The sequence below is a fragment of the Saimiri boliviensis genome, chromosome 8 (assembly GCF_048565385.1).
Source record: "Saimiri boliviensis isolate mSaiBol1 chromosome 8, mSaiBol1.pri, whole genome shotgun sequence".
Classification (NCBI taxonomy): domain Eukaryota; kingdom Metazoa; phylum Chordata; class Mammalia; order Primates; family Cebidae; genus Saimiri; species Saimiri boliviensis.
The window spans coordinates 57,773,795-57,791,187 of record NC_133456.1 but is presented as its reverse complement, the minus strand read 5'-3'; the positions used below and the strand labels follow the sequence as shown (position 1 = coordinate 57,791,187).

Sequence of the window (17,393 nt, the reverse complement as noted above, 5' to 3'; positions counted from 1 at the left end):
GGTGGTAGTTCTTTATAACAGAAAATGTGGCTTTTGCTCACCCACCTCGAATTACATACCGCATTTAAAGAACCCTGCTACATTTAAGTAAGGGGCAAGCCCTTGGCTTTGCAGACAAGTTAATACAGACTTAAGGCTACACCATTGTGTTAAGGCCTGGCTTTTATTTCTTTCTATCAATGTTGTTTTTAAGTAGATTGCTATTTATGGCATAAATAATAAATGAACTTATTAAAAAATTTTTTTAAAATTGTAGATTAGATTAAAATTTCTTGGTCTGCCCTTCCCGAATTTACTAGCAATAGCTTGGTGAACATTATCTGGACCTTTTCCTATACATTCACTTAGGCATGTATCTATCCTTAGAAGATACAGATTATTGCATCATGTGTGAACATGTGTGTCTGAAGTATGTTCTGCTCTATATATTGTTCTGCAACTTGCTGGTTTCTTTTAATTTTGCGCCTTTTAGAATAATCAGTGTTACTGTGTTCAGACTTAATAGGCTGGATTAGTCAATGATGTTGTCATGCATTATTCCTAAGATCTCAGTGGTTAACACGTCAAACGTTTATTTCTCAGTCATTCAAACGTGTGTCAGGTGACATCCTCCATGTTGTAACTCTTGTAATCTAGCCTAATCTCCCCTGTGACTCCACCATCTCCACACATGGCTTGCAGGTCTTTGTAGCCAACAAATAGGGCTCTGGAGGGTTGCACATGGTCTTTTTAAAGTTTTGGCATACTAGCTACAAGAGAACTGAGAAATGTAGGGTTACACATGGTTACTTGGTGATACTGGGTTGCCATAGATATTTTAAATACTTCACACAGTCAGAATATATTATAGTTTGTTTTGCCAGTCTCCTATTTGATGGGCATTTGGATCATTTCCAGTCTTACCCTTTTGTTATGTACAAACAAAAGGTTTTGTTTGTACAGAGAAGATCCGTGCATGTATCTCTGGTACATGTTTAGCTAGGATAGATACCCAGGAAGTAGACTTTTTAGGTCAGAGGATGTGAGTGCTTTAGGTTTCATAAACACTGTCAAAATGTTTTTGAAGTGTTTTACACTAGTGTTCTATTGTAAGGGTAATATCTAAGAAAGTACATTCACCAGACCTTCAACAATAGTATCAAATCTTTGTGTGCGTATGTGTGTGCATGTGTGTGTGTGTGTTCAGTGGCATCTTCATGTTTTCATTCCTTTTGGCAAAATGGCTTCTTCTGTTTTGTTTGAATTTCTGTTTTCTTGATGACTAGTAAATCCTGGGCTTTTTCTAATACTGCTTTATGCTGCCTTCCCCAGTGAGCAGCACTACTGTGCAAAGTCAGGCTGAAGAAGGAAGGATGGAGCAAGTGCGGAGCCAGTGGGTAGATGATTCTCCCTTGCAGGGGTGCCCAGCTCAGGGGCATTTCTTTTGATATAATATATTGATTCCCCCACCTCCCCACCCTAGGTGTTATTTCAGTTGTTTCTACACCTGGTTTTAAGTTTGAAACCATGGGGTGAAGAATGGTTTCTTGGGCATGTCGTTTTCTGTGTAGCTGTCTAGTTTTGTGCTGGGAGTTTTTATGTAAATTTTTGCCCACTTAGCCATTGTCTTGTTATCTCCTGGTTCTCTTTGTCCTCCTCCTCATTTTTCATTATTTTTCTTCTGCTTCTGTTCCCTTGTTCCCATAGGCCCTTAAATCTTCATATCCTGCTTTTCTTTTATTTTTTTCCACTTCCCCTCCAGGCTTAGAAGTGCTTGCTCTATCAAAGAAACACAAGAAGGAAGGGAGTAATGGCAAGGATATTGTACAAGTCCAAAGGTAACAAAACCTAGGTGCCCACCTGCTCCAGCTATTTGAGAACATGATGCTATTCCTAAGACAGTCGCTTTGCCAGAATCCATATGAAAGAAGGAAAGAAGTTGGGAATTAGTCTAGCTTTCATCAGGGCCGTAGCTTACTATGTGATCCCTAGGCCATTTCACCCACAGAGGACAACAAAGCCTGGCGTCTCCCTCTACTGTTGAGTCTCTGAACAGAGTCTCAAATTGAGGCAGAAGAGCCTCAAATTGAGGGGAATGGTTATGAGGGCAGGTTGGCAAATGACAGGCAGAAACAGTTGAAGACACTGGGGCAGATGATCTTTATACTCCATTCCATTCCATGCATTCTAGAATCCATGGATTCTCTGAGAGATTTTTCATGTCTCCTGCCGCAAAGATGTTATTCTAAGCTTGTAACAGATAGGTCTTCCTAGGAGTTGAAATAAACTTCCACCATTCTAGCGCATCTTAGGACATCACCTACTCACATCTCCACCTCCTTCCCTCCTTCCCTCCCTCCCTCCCTCCCTCCAAAGCCTGGAGTAGTTACATTTTACCTTACATGTACTCTATCAGTATTTCATGAAAGTCCTACTCCTGGTAGACTTTTGAGGAAAGGGACACTATTTTACTTACCTCTCATCTCAGTGTGTATCACCACAGAGCCTCTGGGGCCAGAGTACAAACACCAGGAACCAACAGTGTTACTCAATTGATCAGAGAAGCTTTACTGTTCCACAGTAACCTGTGATCTTTGGCAAGTTCAGCTTGAGTTTCCTAATTTGTAATATGGCTTTATTGGTCAGTAAAGTCAATTGGGCAAAAAGGTTGTGCAGCTGTGACAAATAACCTTCAGATTTTCAGTGGCCAAAATCTACAAAGGTGTATTTTTCACTACACATTTATGTTAAGTCACTTGGTATATGTCCATCCTTACTCTGGGCCCTGGCTGATAAACAAGCTTCCATTTTGAATGTTGCCATTCCCCATATCAAGAGAGGGTAAACTTGGAGGGGGTGGGAGGGATGGCAATTAATTGTTGGCCTGAATGTGTCACACAACATATGTACTCAGAACTTACTGGCTAGAACTAGTTGATTGATATGATACTGTGATGTAATTTAAAAAATACATATTTGGTCTCTACCCCTGTTTCCTGGCACACAGTTCCTAAGCCCTTTGGGATATCTGAAGTGATGAGTGTCTTTTGTACCTTAATGAGATGACTAGTGGTTGGAGTCACCTAGGTAGCTTCAGGATTGTGACTAGTCACCGGAAAGCCCAAGGCATAATTAGAGGTTTGGGACTTTCGGCTCCATCCTCTCAGTCTCTGGGGGAGAGAGGGACTGAAAGTTGAGTTAATTGCCAGTGGCTAAAGAGATAATCAATCATGCCTATGTAGTAAAACCATAAAACCTTAACAGTACAAGGTTTGGAGAGCTTCCAGGTTGTCAAAGATATGCTGGTATCTGGAAGGTGGTATACCTAGAGAGGGCATGGAAGCTCCATGGACACACTCTGTTATGTACACTTCTTCCATCTGGCTGTTCATCAGTGTTTTTTGTCATATCTTTTATAAAGAACTGGTAAGTGTCAGAAGTGTGTTTGTGAGCCCTGTTAGCCATCCTATAAAATTAATTAAACCCGAGGAGAGGGTTTTTGGAACTCTTAATTGATAGCTGGTTGGTCAGAAGCATAGGTAAAATGATCTGGGGCTTGTGCCTGGCATCTGAAGTGGGTATAGTCCTGTGGGACTGATCCTCTAACCTGGGGGATCTGATGCTAACTTAGGTAGTAGATATAGCATCACCTAACTTCAGCTGAAATAAGGAAGTGCCTAGAAGAAGACTAGGAATATTTCTTGATTTGCACTAATAACAGCTACAGAGAGAGATTATAATACTTGACATTTCCTGAATGTTTTAACCATGAAACATGAATATTTAATATAATGCCTAGCTCATAATTGCTCAATTAATAGTAGATAGAACTATTATTACTATTTAGCAGATTATATTACGTTTTCCAGCATATTTTCTACCATCCATTCACATAGCAAATTTGTCCTTACCCTTTTAACAACTGAAAATGCAGAAGTAAACATAAATTATTCTTCTGTAGATTTATCACAGTTTTTTATTTTTTTTTGAGACTTGGTTTCACTCCGTCACCCAGGCTGGAGTGCAGTGGCACAATCATAGCTCTCTGCAGCCTTGGCCTTCTAGACTCAAGTTATCCTCCAGCCTCAGCCACCCAATTAGCTGGGACTATGGGCATGCACCACCACACCCAGGTGATGTTTTTACTTTCTGTAGAGGCAGGGTCTGACTATATTGCCCAGGCTAGTCTTGAACTAGTGGGCTCAAACAGTCTTCCTGCCTCAGCCTCCCAAGATGTTGGGATTAGAGGTGTGAGCCACTGTGCCTGCCCACACCCAGCTACAAATTCTTAACGAGTAGAGTTGTCTTGAAGTTTTAGAACCAGTCAGGGACTCAAGTCTTTCACGTTTTGGATTAACAAAAATAGGTGATTGTTCCGTAAAAGAATTCCTCTGTGGAATGATAGCCCGGTGTCAGCAGTGGTTTTGGGACTATGCTCACTGTCCTGGTTTTCAATTTAAGAGCAACAGACTTTAAGCTGGCTTTCATTTGAGTCGTTGTAGAAACAGTCAATATGTATTATATGTCTATGAAGCTGGCCTCTGGATCAATTGCAATTAGTTTTCAGCAGATTGCATTAACATATCTGAAATTAATAAGGCGAGTGTTCTGATGAAAAGGAATTGACCACAACCACATCGTGGCTGTTTTTAGTCTCCCTCAAATGCTCTTTTCAAACTGTATTTTTTTCTTCTTTGGTTAATGGCCTTAAATTGGTACCTCTACATAGACATAATCTATCGATTGTTCCATTTGCCTTTTAAAAGTGTCCTAGATAATAGCACATAGCTAATGTTTAATGTTTTCTTTCACTAAGGGGCTTTTTTGCTGAATGTCTTAAACTGGTATTTTTCTTTATATGTTATATGACACACTATTAAGACTATAAAACCTATGTGTGTTAATTTATAGAATTTTGTCTTTTTCAAATCACTGATGTTTCATCAAGACTTGAAAAGTAAGATTAATAAATCATGTATTTTAAAAACTATACAGTAAATGGTGTGAGCATTGCTTGTCTGGCAATTTACTTTTTACCCCAGTTTTATTTATTTCTAAAGAAGTATAGGCAACTTCAATATTAAAAACAAAACCAAACCAAACCATCATTATCAGCAGCTACAAGGACAGAACAGAGAGCTATCTTTAGGCTTGATCATGTTGAAATTTAAATTTTTTACCAGTGTGTATATTATGTTTATTTCAGGTCTTAAGGACTAACATGTACTTTTTTATTTTTAGAGGTGGCCAGTTTCTGGGAATGAAAAATTATCTGTATCAGGAGACAAAAGGCAGGGTTGATTCATTTGGCCATCTAAGTGGTATTTTTTGGGTGCCTTTCATATGTCAAGCTCTGTCACATTCTTCACAGAGATACAGAGAAGTTTAAGGCACACTTTGTACCCTTTAGTGGAACACAGTCTACTTGTGGGGGTTTAGAGCTTTAAATCACCCTATTTCAAAAGAGCTCCATGAGTACAGCATAGCTTGAGGATACCAGAAGAAAATGACATTTTAAGGACATAGTAGATGTCCTGAAAGGTAATGGCTCCATGTGATAAAGCCCTGTGGACCTCACCTTTATGGTTCGTGTGACCCTGCCTTGGACATCCACCAAAGCCATGGACAGAAGCCAATAGGGATTGTATCAGGTGATGTCCATGTACTACCAGTCTTGTGATCCAGTTGTGTGATTGAGTTTTTGGTTTGTGCATTAACGATATTGTCGTGCTACCTCTTGCAAGTAGTTTCCTTTGCCTATGACTCATGGATGGAAAGGAGCTTACATTAAGTATATTCATTTTTCCTGTTTATTTTTTTTCCCTTGGGGTTTATGGATTTGGTAGGGAATGCTGTTGATATTATTGGATAAAATGTAAAGAAAGAATTTATTTGTTCATGTTATTATGCCCTTTGACTATGTCCTTTTAACACAGATAAAAACATATGGCACATATTGAAAAACCACTTCTACTTGAAACTTAAGCAAAATTCCTTTAGTACACAAGTTGTAGTTTAGGAACTAGTTTAATTAATGATGAATCTTTCAGGTTATTGCACTCAACCTCAGTGCATGAAAGAGATAATCTCATTGAACACATAATGATACTACCTAGATACTGTTATAAACTATGGTAAAGAAATGAATTAGTCTGTGGCCCAGTGACTTCAGAGTGTTTAAACAAATTTCCTGAAAAACCTTACAATGATTAACAATGTATATACAGTTATTAAAATAATGCTACGGTCTTCGTTTATTTGGGGTGAGAGGTGGGAAACCATATCCATATAATAGAGTTCTTAACAGTTTTTAAAATAACTTCTTTTGAAATACTTACAGACTCACAGGAAGTTGCAAAAATAGTATAACAGTCCCATGTACCCTTCATCCAGCTTCCCCTAATGCTGACACCTTGTGTAGTTATGGTACAATATCAAAACCAGGAAATTGATATTTGTATATTACTGTTAATTAGACCACAGATCTCACTCAGTTTTCAGCATTTTTAAAAAACCTGCAATCATTTGTGCATAGTTGTTCTTAACTAGTTTTTGTTAGAAAATAATTAAGCATGAATTTATGTGGATTTTGTTTTTCTTTTGCATCTCCCAACTCTGGGTTGCTGATTGCCAGTCGACAGTACCTCTAAGACTGGCCATGTAGGTTGACTTTTATTTTTCTTGCTATTAATGAGTGTTCTTACCTCTCTCCTTCAATTTCTGTAGGCAGTTCAGTTAACTTCCAGAAGATGGCTGAACCTGCAGGAATACCAGAGCAAGAAACTGATGTCTGACAATGGAGTGAGAGTTCAAAGATTCTTTGTGGCAGACACTGCGAATGAAGCTCTCGAGGCTGCTAAGAGACTAAGTAAGCTGATTCATAATGGGTGAAATAAACTTGCCCAAATCAGTAAATTCACAGATAATGGTTTCTCACTAGTTAATTTTTTTTGTTGTGGGTTAAACTGAGAGGGACAGATACAGGGGAGAGCTTAGAATTGCAGAAATCTGGACTGCCTTGTGTACATGTGTGCAAGTATGTGGGAATCACATGGTGGCTGCAAGATGAGGGCAGGAGTCTGCTCTCAGAGCTTTGTCCCTGTGAGTCTTCATTCCTGCTGACCTGCGAGGAGAGGTGGAATCACAGGACAACCTTCAGTGTGATGGCCTGTGTGTAGAAGAATAGAGTCTTCCTTCCCTGACACACCTAGCGGTTTCCTCTAGACTGGGCCCTGCCTGACCCATGCTGCATGAGATTCACAGTTATCTTTGTGTCTTCACTTCTGCCAGGATCACTCACTCGAGGCACTTGGCCTAAGTGTTAAAAACCTTAGAACAGGCTCTGTGGGGTGACTTATGACTATAATTTCAGTACTTTGAGAGGCTGAGGAGGGAGGATCACTTGAGGCCAGGAGTTTGGTACCAGCTTGGACAACATAGCAGGACCCGTTTATACAAAAACTACAAAAATTAGTCCAGTATGGTGATAGGTGCCTGTAGTCCTAGCTACTCTGGAGGTTTAGGCAGGAGGATCCCTTGAGCCCAGGAATTCAAGATTGCAGTGGGTTATGATCACACTAATACGCTCTAGCCTAGGCAACAAAGTGAGACCCTATCTCTCTAAACAACAACAACAACTTAGAACAACAAACAATTTTCTTTTCTTTTTAGTATCCCTCAGGGAGGGTGTATCCTTAGAAATTCTAACAGTATGAGCATGACAGTGTTTTCATCCCAGCTCTTTTTGAAGAATCGTGCAACAATGGAACATGGTTCAATAATGTGTGGAGGGAATGGATGGAAGCCTTCAACAATATTTGATGACATAAAAAGGAAATGGTGATCAACATTAACAAAGGAGATGATAACAGCAATTTAAAAAAGTAAAAAACGTCAGTTTAGGAAACTATTCTTTTACCTGAGATAGCAGCACATGAGATGTTGCTCCATGGTAATTTTTCAGAGATTCCAGTTGCTGTTTCACCCAGTTCTCTCAGCTGTGGGTTAGTGGCTGTGAGAAACATGGCTGAAGGGCTTGAGAAGCCATTGCAGGATGAGTCAGTTGTTGTTGGCACCCTTCTTTAAGTCCCTTAGAACATGGGGAGAGCACCCTCTGAGTGACTGGAGGAGACCAGAGGCAAGAGCATGACTTTAAAGTCAAGCTGACTTTTCTTCAGTGTTTTGCCCTCCCTTTTACCAGCTTAGTAGTTTTGCAGATGTACCTTCTTCATCCTTGGCTTAGTTTCTTTGTAGGTCAGAGCTAATAGCACTTATTTCCTAATGCTATTACGAGTCATTAAGAATGTATTAGTCTGTTCTGCTGCTAATAAAGACATACCTGAGACTGGGTAATTTATAAAGGAAAGAGATTTAGTGGACTCACAGTTCCACATGGCTGGGGAGACCTCACAATCATAGTAGAAGACCAAAAAAAGAGCAAAAGGATGTCTTATATGGTGGCAGGCAAGAGAAATTGTGCAGCGTACCTCCCATTTATAAAACCATTAGATCTCGTGAGACTTAATCATTACTGTTAGAACACTACGGGGAAAACTGCCCCCATGATTCATTTATCTCCACCTGGCGCCACCCTTGACATGTGGGGAGTATTACAATTTAAGGTGAGATTTGGGTGGGGACACACCCAAAGCATATGAAAGTGAGATTGTTGTGTGGTAGAACATTTAGCTAATTTTTCTATTTATAGATTTAGATAGCAGGAATGAGGTCCTGCTGTCTGGCTTTCAGTGAGTATCCCTGCTGGTAGCATACAGATTCTCTAGTTTTCAGTCAGGATTGCCACTGTCTAGTAGGAGTATAATGTGAGGCACTTAAGTATTTTGAAGTTTTCTAACAGTGACATTAATAAAATGGAAAAAAAAATGGGCAAAATTAATGTTACGAATATATTCTGCCTCCTCCAATATATCTAAAACACCATTTCAACTTGTAATTAATATAAAAAGTTATCAATGGGATATTTTGTGTTCATTTTTTTGTCCTGATCTTCAGAAACCTGGTTGGAATTCTACACTTCCAGCACATCTCATTTCAGACTAGTAAGATTTTAGGTGCTCAAGAGACTCATGTGGCTAGTCACTACCATCTGGGACAGTGCAGATTTGGACACTAGAAGAATTTGCATGTGCATTCTTCAGCCTTGGGAATGCAGTTGTTTCCCACTAAAAATAAAGAATAGTGCGTCTGCTACTCAGTCTTGACCAGGTCCCAAGCAAAGGTTGAGAGTGTAAGGTAGAGGCACTCTCCAAATTTCAATTTTCTAATTTTCTGTGCTTTTTAAGAGTAAGTGCTCAGGGACTTTAGCTAGTAATTGTTGTTCTTTGATCTCCTTTTTAAAGTTCTCCCAGATGCTAATACACTAGACCCTTTCTATGTTATGTTAGTTGAAATATATATGTATTCTTTTATGGAACAAATATTTATCGAGGATCAGCCATGTACTAGGCACTGTGGACATAGTTGTGGAAGCCAGTTAAACCCTTTTCTTCATAGAATTTACATTCTAGAAAGAAATTAATTTGTAACTTTCAGATGTTAAATGTAGAAAGTTAGAGTGACTTATATTTTAAGAAATGAAAGTTGGTTTCATTTTTAAAAACTATCAGGATTGGTTTTTACAGTGAAAAAAATCCCGGTAAAATTAGATCTAAACCTGGAGGAGAGCTCCTCAATGAACTGTGATAATAGACTCAGTAAAGGTTAGTACTGTATTCCAGCCTTTTTGTAAGAAAGGATCATTTTTGTTTTATACTCTTGTGGTTTTGGGGATTGGGAAGAGACAGCAAAGAAATGTGAAGTTCAAGTTGGTCTTTGATCTTCATTTCCCCATTATTTTCTAAAATATAGTGAAGCACTAGCATTACAGGTATAACTAAGCTTTTTTTAAAAAAGAGAATTCTGGAAGCCAGCTCATTACTCCCCTGACCCCTCTTAGGTATAACACGTAATATCTTTGAGATATTCCTGATGGAGATATGCACTTAGTGAATTAATTGACTTCTTATGGGTTTTTTTAATGACTATTTGTTTAGCCATTGTATTGTGTTTGGTGATTGTATACCATGCTTTTTATTTTTATTTATATTTATTTTTTCCTTCTTTTTTGTTTGTTTTTGAGATGGAGTCTCTCTTGTTCAGGCTGGAGTGCAGTGGCATGATCTGAGCTCACTGCAACCTACGCCTACCAGGTTCAAGCAATCCTCCTGCCTCAGCCTCTCAAATTGCTGTGATTATAGTTGAGAGCCATTACACTTGGCTGTATCATGCTTTTAATAGAATTTCTGCTCTGTAGGAATGAGCAATGTTGCGTTGACATGCTGGGGCTGGGAAAAGGAAGGGTAAAAAGACAAGTGATTTTAAGTAAAAGAAAATTAATGAATAAAGCTTTTTTTGAAAGCTAATTTTAATTCTTCAGCTATATTTTCAAGAAATACAAATTGGATAAAGGGTTGAGAATGATAAAAGGATTGACAAAATTAAACTGGATAAAGGAATGGAGAACAATGCGTGGTTGTGTGTGTGCGTAGGAGTGTGTTCATACAGGCTTTTACCTGTGCATATCTTTGATGCTCCTTAAGATGGTGTGGCCAACAGAGGGCCTCCCTGTGATCCTATCTAGAGCTAAAAAGGAATTTGGAAAATTCAAGCCCCTTATTTGGTGAATGAATGAATAATCCTTCCTGTACTCAGTGAGTAGTTTTGGTAGAAGGAAGGTCTCATCTGATTTCTGTTGTTGAATAGTTTTGATCTAAGGCGAGATTTATAGCATTAGAAGAGGATACGGTACCAGTTCTAGTTGGTTAAAAGTGAAATGAGTTAATCATAAATACAAAAATTGTGTGCACATCACTGAGATTGCCTGGAGAGAACAAAGCAAGAAGAATCTGGGAAAACTTCAGAGTATTTGCATTCTTGTCACAAGATTGACAGAACCAACAGCACATTTGGAGTTTTAGCAAATAAATTTGAGATTAAGATTAAAACTGGATTATGCACACATCTTCCTGATTGTCCTGAAAAAATGGGACCTTCACCTTACAATTAAGATATTATGAGAGCAAATTGCATAGAATGATAATGTGTCTAATGTGCAGGAAGTGCTATATAAGATTTTATTGCTGTCATCATCGTCATCAATGGCAGCAAATTCCAGGTGTTTCCCTACTGTTGTGATTCTAATTCACAGAGAGATCAGAGACATGATAATCACTATTCTGTTCATCATGTGTTAGGAGAGTTTATATTTTAATTAGAAAGATTTATAAATAACTGAAATGTATTTGCTTACCTTTCTACTTCATTCCTATTTTGATGTGTTTTGAAATGACATTTTATAAATTATTTTGAAAATAAATGTGATGTTTATCTTATTTGTGATTTCCAAGGTGACCTCTCTGCAGATTGTCTCACACATCTCTCTTTTTTTTTTTGTGCCTTAACCTGCATTCCTAGTTGTTCGTTGACCACCTGCTTGTGGGTGTCTTTGGCACACCTGGCCCAAATGGAATTTGTCATCCTTTGGTTCCTCCAGACCTCTTCCTCTTTTCGCCACTCTATTTACCCAGCTAAAATAGCTCTGCATCATTGTTAATGCCTCTCATGTCTATCATATTCAGTTGGTTGCCAAATTCAGTCATTGCTTATGTCATTTTACAAGTCAGGAAACAGGCAAGATAAAGTTAAAAAACATGCCAGGATTGTAAAGCTAATTGACAAAGATGATGGGATTTTAATCCAGTCAGATTAGATTTAATCTCCCCTGGCATTTTCCTTTTTGCTAACTTGATGATGATGTTCTTGGGAGATATTTATGTGTGGATAAGCATTTTAAAGATGGAAAATGCATATTAATAAAATTAGAAGATTGGATTAAAACGAGATGTGGCAGGTTCTGAGGAGCAATATATAGAAACTGTGTAGTCTGCAGATATTTTCTTAATGATTCCTTTGGTTTTATCTCTTTGGGCAAATAGAACCTTTTGCTATGTAGTTATGGAAAGCTTGTTAATTTGAACATGTGTTTAAAATGGGTAATGCAAATATTTTGTTCTTGAAACACTTCATAATGATAAGATATTGAGTGAGGTCCTCATTTTCTTACATAGGAAATGGATTTATGTCTTAGAGTGCAAACTTCATTTGAATTAAGTTTTTAATATGTGAATAATATTCATTTCTGCAGCCATGTATCAGAGCCACCTTTTAAAAATCATGCTTTAAAGGAGGAGTTGTTTACCTTGCATACGATTTTCTTAGGAGACTTATTAAGTACATTTTAAAAGTACTTATTAAGTACTTTTCGTCTCATATGGATTAAATTAGTGAAGGCAATCAACAGATCATTACAAAATACCTACTGTGTAAATGACTGATCTTTATGTTACCTTTTCACTTCCCTTTGAAAGTGAATTAAGGATTGTGTCTCTCATATAACTGAAAAGGCCTGTCTTAAAAAAGTATTTGTATATAAACTTAGGTGAAACTTACCTAGGACCACTATCTTTCAGTTTTTAGAATCTCCACAATTTATTAATTATTCCATGCATGTTGACATGGGACTCTTATTATTTGATTAAGCAGGAAAACTGCATTTCAAAAACTAACAGTTTATTTTTTTGTCAGGAAAGAAAATTGAACTATGAATGGAGAAATTAATCTTCTCAGAGCTAATGACATGCATCCTAAAATGGAGATAAGGAGCTTTTATTGAACTTGGCTAGCTTTGGATTGCTTTCAGCTACAACATGTTTCCATTCGTCAATATGATAACTTACTCTTTTTGTTTTATATAATCACGTCCTAAAGCCTGGCGAATTACTTACACCATTAAGGAATTGTATTTTATGTAAAAAGAGAACTGCTGCATTGACTACTGATTGACATGTGCTATTAATCGCATAGGCCAGGCGTCCCCAAACTTTTTACACAGGGGGCCAGTTCACTATCCCTCAGACCGTTGGAGGGCCGCCACATACTGTGCTCCTCTCACTGACCACCAATGAAAGAGGTGCCCCTTCCTGAAGTACGGCGGGGGGCCGGATAAATGGCCTCAGGGGGCCGCATGCAGCCCGCGGCCCATAGTTTGGGGATGCCTGCCATAGGCAATTAAATTGTTGCAAGTCTCCTTCATTGTTGTGGCTTTGCCATTATCACATATGGTTAGGATGCTGCAAAGAAGGTCTTCATATCCTTTTTGTTGAGATGGTGGTCATTTTTGTCTTTCAATGACAGAGAAGGATAACACTGATTTTTGTGAAGTTTTCATTTTACCAACATATCAGCTGCCCATTATTTTGAATTTGGAGTCAATAATATAAAGATCCTCCTAGGGTAGTGGCATGGTGGTCCATCTAGATATTGAAGAGGTATCTGCTTTCTAGGAATAACACTTGTGTCCTTAACAGATAGATGGTTCCTGGGGTGTGATTTGCTTGAGTGCCTGCTGCTGTTGGCCTCTTTCTTTCCTTCCCATTTTTAAAGTCTGATTCTCCTGTCTTCCTGGTGATTATGTGAGCCTCCAAATATCTTTTTTTTGTAATTTAGTTCATGGTTATTTCAGCTAGAGTTAATTTCTGTTGCTTGCTGAAGTACCCTGACTCATCCAGTAGAGTGCTTCTCATAGGTCCTAAGAGGCAGTAGGTGCTCACAAGTAAATATCGTCATTCAGGAAATGTTCACTTGCTCATGGTCAGTTGCAAATGCTCGTTAAAGGAGTACCTGAATTGAAATTAATGGTTTTCCCTAACTCTATTTATAAAGAGGATCCCATTCAACAAGTTGCAGCTTTTAATGACAGTTTCTACTGTACGTATTTTTGCAAAGATAACCCCCTTTTATAAAATGTTCTTTTTTCTTCTTCCTAAGTCTGCAAATATAAATGGTCTTCTCTGGTCATTTCCTTAGAATTTCTCTGTGCTGGAATATCTTCTCCCTAATTGTCTTGTGGTATTCACTGAGTAGAAGCAGTAGGAGACCTGCAGAGTGAAGGGCGAGATCAAGGCGGGTTGTGGGCAGGCAGGCTTTACGGGAGTGTACATGTAGCTTCCTTTCAGTTTCCTTAGAAACAAATGAGAACAGTACTTTGAAACTCAGTGCCTTAACTTCCATTTTAACAGTCTACTAAAGCAAGGATTAATTCTTCTTACATTTTAACCAGTAAAAATAATAGTGGTGGCATTTAAGCTTTGGGCCTTTATCATGTGCTTGGTATTGTGCTGAGCATTTCACAAATATTACCTCCTGGAATCTTCACTTAAACCAAAGAGATTTTCCTTTAAGGACTGGTACTGAATATCACCAGATCTCTGTATGTCCATGATTGTGTATCCACAGTAACTAACATAATTTTACTTTCTGTCTTTTCTGTGTGCCATTAATAGGATTATATATTATCTTGTGTTTTTTTTTTAAATTTTTATTTATTTATTTATTTTAAATTATTTTTTCAGACACAGTTCTGCTCTGTCACCGAGGCTGGAGTGGGGGGTGCGATCTTGGCTCATGGCAACCTCTGCCTTCTGGGTTCAGGTGATTCTCATGCTTCAGCCTCCTGTATGTCTGAGATTACTGGTGTGCATTAATGCCCAGCTAATTTTTATGTTTTTAGCAGACATGGGATTTTGCCATGTTGGCCAGTCTGGTCTCGAACTCCTGGCCTCAAACAATTCTCCTGCCTTGGCCTCCCAAATTGCTGGGATTATAGGCCTGGCTGACTTGTCTTTTTGAAGCTACCTCACTGAGAATGAGCAAAGAAGTTATGTTGGCATGTGGTCTCATTTTCCATGCCTTTCATGTGAAACATTTTTCCCTCAGGGTCTTTGGCTCACCCTAGTGTAAAGTTTGGCAGTTCTGAATGTTCGGAGGGTACCTCATGGGCTGTAAATGCAGGAAAACTTTACCTAGGGTAAATGACATAGAACCTTGATCCTGTGATCTCTTTGTCTGGGTGGATTGCCCTTTTTAAAGAAATCTTAAACATAGACAAATCTCTTCTGATTATCAAATGAATATGCTCATTATTTTGATAATGGAAAATACAGAAAAGTACAAAGAAGTAAAATATCTCTTCTAATCTCATTACTGAGGAAACTTGTGTTAATATTTTCTTCATTTTTCTTATTCATGCATTCATTCAGCAATATTAATTTCTATGTACGTATTTATATGACATAATTAAGAGAGAATGAGCTTATTTATAAATTTGGGAGGGTACTAAGTGTAAAGGTTTTTTTTTTTTTAATTTTGTTTTAAAATTCTGTATTATAAAATGAACATTAAATATTAAATACTTTTTTTGAGAATATTTTAAGGCTTTTATGATAATCTGTAGATAGACTGTGTTATTTCCTCTTGTGGTTATTTTTGGATTGTTTTTCTCTGTATTGGCATTGCTGTATTAGCAATGCTAGCTTCTGAAGCACATAGACTGCCGTATTCTTAGTAGCGTGGTGCAAGAAGGAGTTATTTCTTATTCTCAGAAAAATCTAGCATGATGTTCTTGGTCTGCTGCAGGATCCCAGGCTTCTTTTGTTGTTTCACTCTGCCGTCTTCCACACATGGCTCCCAGAGATGACCTGGAAAGTATGTCCATTCCAGCCACTCAAAACGCAAAAAAACCATGGAGGCCTGGATCTCGAAATTTGCATGGACTACATCACTTCAGCGAAAAGTGATCGCATGATCTCAAACAACTTCAAGGGTGGCTGGGAAATACAGTTTCAATCTATGCTTAGGAAAAAGAAGAAATGGGTTTGGTGATCATGTAGCAGTCTCTTCCAAAAGTAGTGTTTAGAATCTTGAGAAAGTTTGTCTCTTTGCTTCAAGGCTTAGAAGAAACATGGGCTGTGCAGTCAGAACAGAGCACTCATCACAGCTCTACTTTGACTGATTACTTAAACCACAGTTTACTTGACTATAAAATAGGGACCAATAATACATACTTCAAGGAATGATCTAGATAGCAACAAAGATAAATAAAACACATGCTTCACACAAATGAGGCACTCAACAAGTTCTCTTTCTTTTTTTCTTTCTTCTTTTTTGGATTGAACTGAGCCAGTGTTTTGAGCCATCGTAAAGGAAATATAATAACAGCTATTAAATACATCAACAGCAAATAAAAATAAAAATTTTTTGAACTTTTGCAATAACACCCATGTGTGAAGCTATGTTTTTTATACAACTTGTCAGATGACTTGACAATGAATATATAATGACTTACATATTGTTGGTTGATATTTTCTTGGTAGATGAAGATGTAAGTCAAAAGTTGCATAATTTTGAAAGAAAATGAGAATCATACTTTCTTTACATTCTAACAGAGTAAATATTACGTAGGGAATTATTCTTTTAAGATGCTACGCTATTCCCCAAGGTGGTTAACAGGCATTGGCAATGTTTAACAGATGTTCATAAATAGTACGAAGGCTCCACTTGAGTATTCTAGCTTACAGACAAAAAAGTCAGGCAGTGAGTTGAAAAGGTTTGAACGAGTTATGTTACTTGATCTACCTTAGGATGAAAATTGGGTAAGTAAACAAACTACCTTAATTATGTAATTTTTTTCTTTCATTCAACATGGGACAAGCTAAGAGATTTGGGAATCTGTTATTTCTCTCAAACTAAATGTGAGTCAAGTATTAGAATTTTTTTTTTTTGTCATCAGGCTTTTATTTGAGCAAATATACCAGTCCCTTCAGTGTGAGGAAGAGGAAACAGATGGGATGTGGATAACAGGGGAAACATAACAGTGCTAAAAGTATTTGATATGCAAAAATCAAACTGTTCCCAGAGTCTTCAAGGTGCTAGATGTAGCGCTGAAAAACAACTTCACATAAATATATGTTTTCTTTATAAATAACCTGTCCTTTAGCATCATAAACCTGAGAAAACCTGGATCCCTTTGAGATACTCTTGCTCAGAATTTCTTACTACTGTTCCTTGTTTAGTGGATTCAGTTTTAACTCACTGTGGCATACAAAGTCACTTGTGCATGATGCACTCACAGTCTGCCTTTCCCTCATTGTCCTCTCTTTGTGCCTGTTTCCAAGTGTGTGGCACATCCTTGGCGTCGTCCATATTCTTTCTTCGATAGTGCACCTTCTAACATGGTGAAGATGACTCTGGAGTTCTCTTGAATTCAAATCCTCCATTTGCTCCATGATAGCTGCACAACCGTAGGCAAGTTACTTGGCTCCTAGAATCTTCAGTTTCTTCATGTATAAAATGGGCTTAGTAATAATGCTTCCTAGGAGAGCCAAGAGAGTGACATAAGATCATGCTGTGTATAAGGTTTTGCAGAGTTGCATACCGTAAAGTTTCCAGTAATGGGTAGTGAGGATCGTTATGATTGTCACGATCTCCCATTTGCTGTGGCTCAGCTTAACCAACACCTC

General features: G+C 38.0%; 1 protein-coding gene across 3 annotated transcripts in view; it reads left to right on the top strand.

Annotated features, from left to right (window-relative positions):
• SUCLG2 (succinate-CoA ligase GDP-forming subunit beta) overlaps positions 1 to 17,393 on the top strand; it is a 298,209-nt gene that overhangs the window by 49,120 nt on the left and 231,696 nt on the right. For all 3 annotated transcript variants that reach the window (XM_074404527.1, XM_074404526.1, XM_074404528.1), the window contains exon 2: positions 6,706 to 6,847. In XM_074404527.1, coding sequence (XP_074260628.1) covers positions 6,706 to 6,847 — 142 coding nt within the window. The remainder of the gene's footprint in view (positions 1 to 6,705; positions 6,848 to 17,393) is intronic.